This window comes from Homalodisca vitripennis, chromosome 3 (assembly GCF_021130785.1).
Source record: "Homalodisca vitripennis isolate AUS2020 chromosome 3, UT_GWSS_2.1, whole genome shotgun sequence".
Classification (NCBI taxonomy): Eukaryota; Metazoa; Arthropoda; class Insecta; order Hemiptera; family Cicadellidae; genus Homalodisca; species Homalodisca vitripennis.
Window position 1 is genome coordinate 126,225,373 of NC_060209.1, and position 9,581 is coordinate 126,234,953.

At 33.7% G+C, this 9,581-nt stretch overlaps 1 protein-coding gene across 1 annotated transcript; it reads left to right on the forward strand.

Annotated features, from left to right (window-relative positions):
• The first annotated feature begins 8,610 nt into the window (after window positions 1-8,610).
• Window positions 8,611-9,298, forward strand: LOC124358346. Its single transcript, XM_046810647.1, has 2 exons — window positions 8,611-8,736; window positions 9,035-9,298. Exons 1-2 carry the CDS (start codon window positions 8,611-8,613, stop codon window positions 9,296-9,298), a joined length of 390 nt encoding a protein of 129 aa, XP_046666603.1.
• The last annotated feature ends 283 nt before the right edge of the window (window positions 9,299-9,581 follow it).

The following is a 9,581-nucleotide window of genomic DNA, read 5'->3' on the forward strand; positions in this document are numbered from 1 at the left end:
TCAAAATTTTATTGGAGTTGACGTGATGAAGTAAGCCCAACGTTATTTTGGAAGTATCAATTTCTTCCGCAGGGCCCTCTGATTCGAGACTCCCTAACAATAAATAATAGTTATATGAAATTCTCGAACCCTGGAATTTTCTAACCCAGCTCGACTGGCTATCTGGCAAGTTGCGAATATTTTCGCTTGCCCCGAAAATAACATCGCAATTATTATTTCCAAAACCTTAATAACGTAACATATAAAATTACAATTACAATAGCAACCAAATATAATTTATGTACTCATATCTAATGCTGCTTGAATAACCAGAAATTCTTTCGAACTGGTTTATTAAGGAAAACTTACTGATTTGTTCGAGTGTTTTATCACTTTCCTATGTCAAGATGATTTAAAATTACATAATACTCGCTATTTCCTGCGGCTTCACACACGTTTCGTAAGCTTTGCTCGTGTATGAGCGCTTCTGGTTTAAGAGAATTATAATTTCCAATGCCGATGTAGAGTTTGCCTTGTTGCCACGATAAAGAAAATCTGTCAAAAGTGTAAGTTTATATCCATTGTACACGTACATGTACTTTGTTAAAAATTGGTCTAATACTTTAAGTTCAAGTAGCTCAAGTAGCTTTAAGTTCAACGAAAAATTTATGTTAAAGGCAAATAAACATTACAGCTTAGCGCCTTCAAGTAACTTTTTGCTAATTAATATACGTATCTATCTTGTATTTGCAGATTACATATAGTGTGCAGGCGCTTTGAAAACTTATCTTTTGCAGCGCAGCCTTGTGGTGAGTTACATCAATGGGCATAGCATATAAACCTCGATGAAAAAATACATAAAAAGTTTTATAATGATCAGTGTTATATAATTTACTCCATGTAAACATAACTAGATCATATGTTATATTTAAAGAAGATATTAAGTAATTGTTTATACATTCTGATTGAATATCTAAGGTTATCTAGTTGAATTTTGTTGATTAAAGCCTTAGTTTGTAAAAAGGTTTTCTTATTTTCATTACAATTTATTCAACAATTTTGCTATACTAACTTCAATACTCTGTAATGGAAAAACTACTGAAACCTGAGAAATTTGCATGCGGCCCTGAAACAACAAATGCTTCTAAACAATAGAAACATTGGTTTCAAACGTTCAATACATTCATAGAAAATGCTGAAGTTAAAGAAGATAAGAAACTTGGAGTACTAGTGAACTTTCTAACCTATGAAAACTATGAATTTATCAGTGAGTGTAAAGATTACAACAATGCTATACAAACTTTAGAAACATTATTCATACCTAAGAAAAATGTACTTTTTGCTAGACACTTGCTTGCTAATCATAAACAACAAGAAGGAGAATCAATAAATCACTATTTGCAAACGCTTAAATCTCTTAGTAAGGAGTGTGATTTCGTAAATGTCGATGCTAAAACCTATAGTGATGAGTCTATCAGAGATGCCTTTATTAGTGGTTTAAATTCTTCTCAAATCAGACAACGTATTCTGGAACATAACGTTTTAACCTTGGAAAAAGTTGAAGAAATAGCTCGTTCCTTAGAGTCAGCTCAGAAACATGCGGACGCTTATTCCATGTCTTCAGGTGTACCTCAATCATATTGTCACAACGTTGATACGAGTAGTAATTTAAAGATTCCTTCAGACAAACTAAAAACTCAGGAAGACAATTCTACTGCTGCTGCTGTATCAGCACACGGACTCCGACAGAAATGTTATTTTTGTGGAAGAGCAAGACATATTTCAAGAGATGACTGCCCTGCAAAAGATGCTATTTGTAAAGGTTGCTCGAAAACTGGTCATTTTCTCAGAGTTTGTTTATCTAAGAATCTTAAAAAAGGTAAGATAAATTCAGCCTCTTTAACAACATGTCCCGTAATAACTTCAGCAGTAACACCCAAAGTATTATCTAAAGCAATTGTATCCGGAAATGTAAACGGAATTTCTGCTAAGTTTTTAGTTGATACTGGAAGTTCTGATAGTTTTATTGATAGTAGTTTTGTAAAGGCTAACAACCTTAAAACATTTCCAGAAGTCAAACAGGTGTCGATGGCATCTACGTCACTCGTTTCACCAATTAAAGGGTATGTTAGGGTAGATCTGTATGTACAAGACAATGCTTACAAACAAATCAAAATGCTTGTAATTGAAAGGTTATGTACTGATGTACTGATAGGACATGATATCATGAAACTAAACTACATACAAATGTTACTGTAGATTTTGGGGGACCAAGATCATCTTTCTCCGTTTGTAACGTTGCCTGTGCTAATGTGGAACCACCATCATTATTTCAGCACATGACTAAAGATTGTCGACCTGTTGTGACTAAGACAAGGCGGTTTTTTGGGGAAGATGAAAAATTTATACAATGTGAAACACAGTCTCTTCTGAAAGATGGTGTTATCGAGGAAAGTGTTTCTCCATGACGAGCTCAAGTGCTCATTACCAAAAATGAAAACCACAAAAAACTACTTGTAATAGACTATTCTCAGACAGTAAATAAATTTACATTATTGGATGCTTATCCTTTGCCAGATATCGAATCACTTGTGTTAAAAATTGCTAAATTTGATACTTTCAGTTCATTGGATTTGTCTAGTGCTTATCATCAGATACCAATTCCAGAGCATGAAAAACAACTTACCGCTTTTGAAGCTAATAGGCAGTTGTATCAATTCAAACGCATTCCTTTTGGAGTAACCAACGGCGTGTCCGCTTTCCAAAGGACTATAAATAAGATTATTTCAGAAGAAGGACTCTATAGGATGCTTCCTATATTATTTAACTATTTATAGGAATCTTTATATTTTTAATTAAGAGAATTGTAAACTTATATAATAATTGAATTGTAAGATTGTGATCCTTCCAGCAGTGCTGAATTTCTTGTCGATTCGGGTTCGAGGAATGCTAGAAGCTTCCTTTTGTATCTAGGAATTGAGCATAGGTTACAGGTCTGGGTTGGATAGGTACCATCCAATTCAGACATTGTGTTTGCCCAAATTTGATTGGCCAATGTTAGGTTGATTAGATGGTGGGAGGGACTTCTAGATCCTTCCGGTGGCTTCAACCACGTTTTTCAAGAGATTCTTTGCTGTGTGCTCAGAGGGAGAAGTCGTGTAAAGTGATAGCCTACTCTTGCCGTATCGATTTTTCGGAAGGAAGGTTGAGTTTGAGATTAAAATTCTTTTCTAAATTTAAAGTTTAATGTTTAATTTGATTAATCTATAACAGTTATTTTTCTTACTTGGTGAATTCTTCAGGAGAAGTGTGAGGTACTGTGAAAGTTAGAATTTAACACTTAAATAGTAAATTGCTTGATGATATTTTCCTGTTCATCTTGGTTTAATCAGGAATAGCCTACTGTTAAAGAAAGTTTATTTTATGTTCTGAGATTCTATATATATTTTAACAAGTTCCTAAATTTAACATTCAAAGCCAAGCGGATAATTCTAGATAATTCAATAATTTGTAAATTGGAAATTTACAGAAAATAAGTACTTTGAAATTGATACAACTTGAGCTTAACTGGTTGGACATTGTCTTTGATCATATATTAAATATTAATATTACCTTTATTTGTTTGATTTTTATTTTGAGAAGAAGTCTTATTTTATTATTTGTTTCATTTTACATTTGAAGAAGATTATTTTATTTTGAAGTTTAATGAAGATTTTTATTTTGAGTTTGTGTTGAAAACATTAGCACTGAGAACTTGAACGACACAATTATTGAATGATTGATTGATTGTTAGTTTTAAGACTGAACTTGTGAACATTTGATGGGTTAAAAATATGAAATCATTGAGAATAAATTCAAAGTAAAAAAAGATAGCTTGGCGTTGCTGTATTATTGATTTTAAATTTTATTAAAATTACTTTTATTTTATACTGAGTTTAATTATTGAATTCCATTGGAACTTGTGCATTCTTAAAATAAAGGGTTATTAGTTCAGAACACAATTGATCGCTCTTATACTAAAACAAAAATAGTTGTAATTGGTTTATAGAAGATAACCTTACTATAGACATGTTACAGACTCGAAGGTACTTTCGCATCTTTGATGATGTTACAATAGGAGGAATGGGTAAACAAGATCATGATAAAAAATTAGAAAAGTTTATGGCTGTGGCTAAGAAATACAATCTAACATTGAACCTGAAGAAATGTAAATTTGCTCAAGATACTATATCTATCCTTGGTTATCAAATCAGAAATAGAACTATACGTCCCGACCCAGAGAGAAAACAACCACTTTCGGACATGCCTCTGCCTCATGATGCTGCTTCTCTTAAACGAACACTTGGATTGTTATCATACTACTCCAAATGGATACCAAGGTTTTCTGACAAGATTAGAAGTTTAGTAAGCTGTAAGAATTTTCCTATTGAACCAACCTCCATTGCCGCTAGTGATTTTCAAAACATTAAGAAGGATATAGAAAGATCATTTCTTGTGACTGTTGAACCGGAAAATCAATTGATAGTCGAAACTGATGCTTCAGGAGTTGCAATAGCTGCTACACTGAGCCAAAATGGACGTCCTGTTGCCTTCTTTTCTAGGACTTTGTCTGGAAGTGAAAAACAACACTCAACAGTAGAAAGAGAAGCACAGGCCATCGTAGAATCTATTAAGAAATGGATACACTTTTTGTTAGGGAGACAATTTATTCTCTTAACTGATCAAAAAGCTTTGTCATTTATTTTTGACCAAAAACATTCTAGCAGAATTAAAAACGACAAAATCATGCGCTGGCGACTAGAGCTTTCTCCTTTCTCGTACGACATTCAATATCGACCTGGTAAAGAAAACGTTTCTGCAGACGCACTCTCTCGGATCTGTAATGCCTCTACGACTGACAACAAACTTTTTGAAATGCACCAGGCTCTTTGTCATCGCGTTTCTATCACTGGGTACGCAGCAAGAATTTGCCATATTCTTTGAATGAGATCAAATCAATGACTTTATCTTGTCCTATTTGTTCAGAGGTCAAATCTAGATTCCACAAACAAACCAACACATTGATAAAGGCCACTTCACCTTTTGAAAGACTCAATATTGATTTTAAAGGACCACTGCCATCGTCAAGTAGAAATCGTTATAATTATGTTAAATATTGTTGACGAGTACTCTCGCTTCCCATTCTCTTACCCCTGCAAAGAGATGACTTCGAGTACTGTGATAGAATGTTTGGAAAACTTGTTCTCTGTTTATGGGATACCAAATTACATCCATTCTGATAGAGGCAAATCATTTTTGTCTGATGAAATAAGGACATATCTTCATCAAAAGGGGATTGCTACAAGTTTAACCAGTCCATACAATCCTGCAGGAAATGGACAAATTGAGAGGTATAATGGAATTATTTGGAAGACCGTTACACTGTCACTAAAATCCAAAGGACTGGACCAACGATACTGGGAGTCTGTACTTCCAGAGTCTCTATATTCGATACGCTCTTTACTGTGCACAGCAACAAACTGCACTCCACACGAGAGAATGTTCATACATCCACGCCGATCAACTAAAGGTACTTCACTACCAGCATGGTTACTGCAACCTGGTCCAGTACTAACCAGGCGAAATGTAAGAAGCAGCAAATACGAACCACTAGTTGATGAAGTTGAATTAGTAGAAGCAAATCCACAATACGCACTAATTCGTTACCCCAATGGAAGAGAATCTACTGTTTCACTAAAACACTTAGCTCCCCGAGGTGATAAAAGTCTAATGGTAACAGACTTATCCAATTGGTCGGAAGAACAGGAGGTGGAGGATGAACATGAAGATGCATCACAAGGAAATAAGGAAGATTCTTCAAAAGACACTGAAGTTGAATCTGAACAGTTCAATCAAGAAAATAAAATAGTTTCTCCTCGAAGAGGATCAAGAATAAGAAGGATCCCTGAACGTTTCAATGACTACCTCCTAAATTCAGTGGGGGAGAATGTTATATAATTTACTCCATGTAAACATAACTAGATCATATGTTATAATTAAAGAAGATATTAAGTAATTGTTTATACATTCTGATTGAATATCTAAGGTTATCTAGTTGAATTTTGTTGATTAAAGCCTTAGTTTGTAAAAAGGTTTTTTTTAGTTTCATTACAATCAGTTAAATAGTTTCTGAGTCTATCAGCATTTTCTAAACGGGGTTATCCACGCAAACTTTTAAACAACAAACTGAACACTAAGTCACTATCAATTGGAACAAATAAATCTAAATTTGGCAGTAATGATCAAAAATTTTTAACAAAATACCACCCAGTACTTTATTAAATTAAAAATATACTTCGAGTAGCATACAATTTATTGGACAGCTCTGCTTTAACTAACAAAAATTTCTAATACACTCCAAAATAAGATTTAGAAAACCACCAGTTTTGAAAGATATTTTAGCTAATTTAGCTTTTAGCAAAATTACCTAAGCACCAAGAAAACGTTACAGTTGGATATCAACCTTACAATAAACCCAGATGCTTAGTGTGCAACATGTGCTCTACTTTAAAAATCATACAGTATATTTAAAGACTTATCATGTGAATAAAAACATATTGTTTATCAAATTCAGTGCAAGTTATGGCCTCAAGATTATATACTGGCTCAACAGTAAATTCTCTTAGAACAAGGATGACAGGGCACGGATATGCATATCAACATAAAAAGACAGAGCTACCTGTAGTGGCACATGGCTTAAAACATAATTTAAATTTTGAAGAAACATATTCAGTGAAACCAATTAGAAAAATATCAGAGAAAGATTACAATTATTGAGATAAACGATTGTTTTGTACGTGTTAAAAGAGATTGCACTCATAATTAATATTTTGATGTGGTTAAACTAACAATAATTTATTTAAACATTCTAAAAGTGTTGTTTTTAGTCTCATTGGTTGTTATTTTGGATAGGAAATTATTTATGTGATCGAAATAATTTGTGAAATTTTTATTTCTAAGTTAAGTTATTAACGGATTGTAAGTTCAAATAAAAAAACGTGTATATAAGTTTGCTAAAGGGGAGAAGGATCATGGTTTAAGTTTGTACTAAATGACTGAATATTTTAATTATTTTTGATCGTCTATATATTTATCCCGCACTGCCAAGGCACAGAATTACGGCAACAGTGCTCTCAAATAGTTATTATTATTTTATGTTATTGTTTTATGTTATGTTATATATATATATATATATATATATATATATATATATATATATATATATATATATATCATGTACTGGATATTTTGTCTCTCTTTGTGTCTCTTCCCATTAGTGGCATGTGATTGTTTTTTTTTTTTTTTTTTTTTTTTTTTTTTTTTTTTTTTTTTTCTTTGCTCCGAGTTTGGGAGGGGCGCGCTTCCGAGACCTCCTGTTGCGATTGAGGAGACTTCCGGTGAAGTTTATCTTCGCTAACTCGGGACAATACATATATATATATATATATATATATATATATATATCATACATATATATATATATATATCATACATATATATATATATATATATATATATATAAAATACATTAACTCTCTCAACACCGTTTTAATAGCCAAATATCAAGATGGTTCCATGTGAAGCATGACACATCACTCTCCAGGTTCAAAGCAGTTCGACGGGAATAAAAATCCACTCTAGTGGCAGTTTTTGTGGAATAAACGCAAAAACAGCAGTACAGCCAATTTTCCTGGCTTACAGTTGAGTTTTTGTTCAATAGAACAAGTGAATACTAACTAACCTCGCAAAGTGGAGTTTGTGGGATTGATAGAATGAATGAGTGAAGCGTAAACCGTTAAGTGGGGTCGAGCCAGTATTTACACTTTTTATTAAGCCTACAAATAGTGTTGACGTTTATAGAGGTAGTATATAAAATAAATCATTTTGAATAGAAATTTTGACCTGATGTTTGAGTCAGGTGATGATTAGCATCTATAGATACCTATAAAATCCAAATACCACTGACTGATCCACTCACTCACTCATTCACTCACTCACTCATCTCAACAACGACAAGACCCAGAATCCTGAAATTTGGCATGGTGGTCGTACTTATGATGTAGATGTGCAATAAGGCTGGGTTTTGAAAAATTCGTCTTTTAAGTGGTTTAAACGTGGATAGTTTGCAAACTAATTTTTGGACTCAATTTAGCCACTTTGAGCACTCCCAAAGTACTTTTATAGTTATTTCTCGAGTTTGGAACTGTAAAACCTACTAAAATAAACAGTATACTACAGTAAAAGTTAAAGAAATACTTAGGAAAGGCAATATTAGTGTTGTAAAACATCGCTAAAAGTAGCCATATAAACGTTAGTTGGATAATATTGGTGTGGCTATTTTTTACCATGCAACTTTAAAATCTACCAGAATAAATAGGAATCCATGGGAAATTTTAGAAAATATGTTATAATAAGAATGCTATTTATTTTGACGTAGATCACTGAATGCTGCCAAATAAAACGTTAGTTGAATACGCTCTAATTGAATGTTGTACTTTTTGCCCTCTGAAAGTAAGCTCATCAGGGTTCTTGGATTTTAATTATGTTGTAAAATATCGATAAGTGTGGCAAAATAAACATGTTCGAAAACTTATGGGTGGAGTCACGCTTTTAATGGCTGGAGACTTCAGACAGACTTTGCCAGTTGTACCAAGAGGAACTCGAGCTGATGAAGTAAAAGCCTGTGTGAAGAGATCAGTTCTTTGGCCTAAAGTCCAAGTTTGTTCCTTGAAAATCAATATGAGGGTTCATCTTAAAGGCAGTTTAAAGGCAGGCGAGTTTTCAAGTTTACTTTTAGAGATAGGTAATGGAAATTTGCCTGAAGAAAATGGCGAAGTCAATATTCCAAAGGATTTGTGTGAAATAGTATGTGATTTGCAAATATTGATTGAAAAGATTTATGCAGATTTAAAAAATGTCGAATTAAAAGACTATCCTTACACCTAAAAATGACACTGCTGAAAGTATTAATAACCTATTATTGGAAAAACTGCCATCTGAGATTGTCCATTACCAGTCGGTGGTGGAAATAGAAGATGCGGTACACTACCCAGTAGAGTTCTTGCACACGCTTAATCCTCCAGGCATTCCACCACATCATCTTTACCTCAAAGTTGGAGCTCCAATAATGTTGCTTAGGAACCTGGTTCCACCTAAGCTCTGCAACGGAACTAGGCTACAAATCAAAGCGTTGCGCAGACACGTTATACAAGCCGTAATATACACTGGATGTGGCCAGGGGGAAGAGGTTTTTATCCCACGCATTCCATTATCCCCTTAATTCCATCGGATTACCATTTTCAGTTTAAAAGACTACAGTTCCCTGTCAAACTCTGCTTTGCTATGACGACAAATAAATCGCAAGGGCAGTCCTTAAAAATGGCCGGTGTTGATCTAAGGGAAGACTGCTTCTCTCATGGCCAGTTATATGTCGCTTGCTCACGAGTTAGCTCTGCTGATAGTTTAACTATCCTTCAGCCTCGTGGAAAAACAAAGAATGTTGTCTACAAAGAAGTATTGTAAGTTCCGTAAAGCAATCCAGCTTATGATTTAATAACTGTTGT

What these genes read in the sequence shown, in the direction of transcription:
- LOC124358346 (XM_046810647.1), top strand. Translation starts at nt 8,611, where the DNA reads ATGGGTGGAGTCACGCTTTTAATGGCTGGAGACTTCAGACAGACTTTG. An exon ending in TTCTTTGGCCTAAAGTCCAA is followed by an intron (nt 8,737 to 9,034) that starts GTTTGTTCCTTG and finishes GTCCATTACCAG; the next exon opens with TCGGTGGTGGAAATAGAAGA.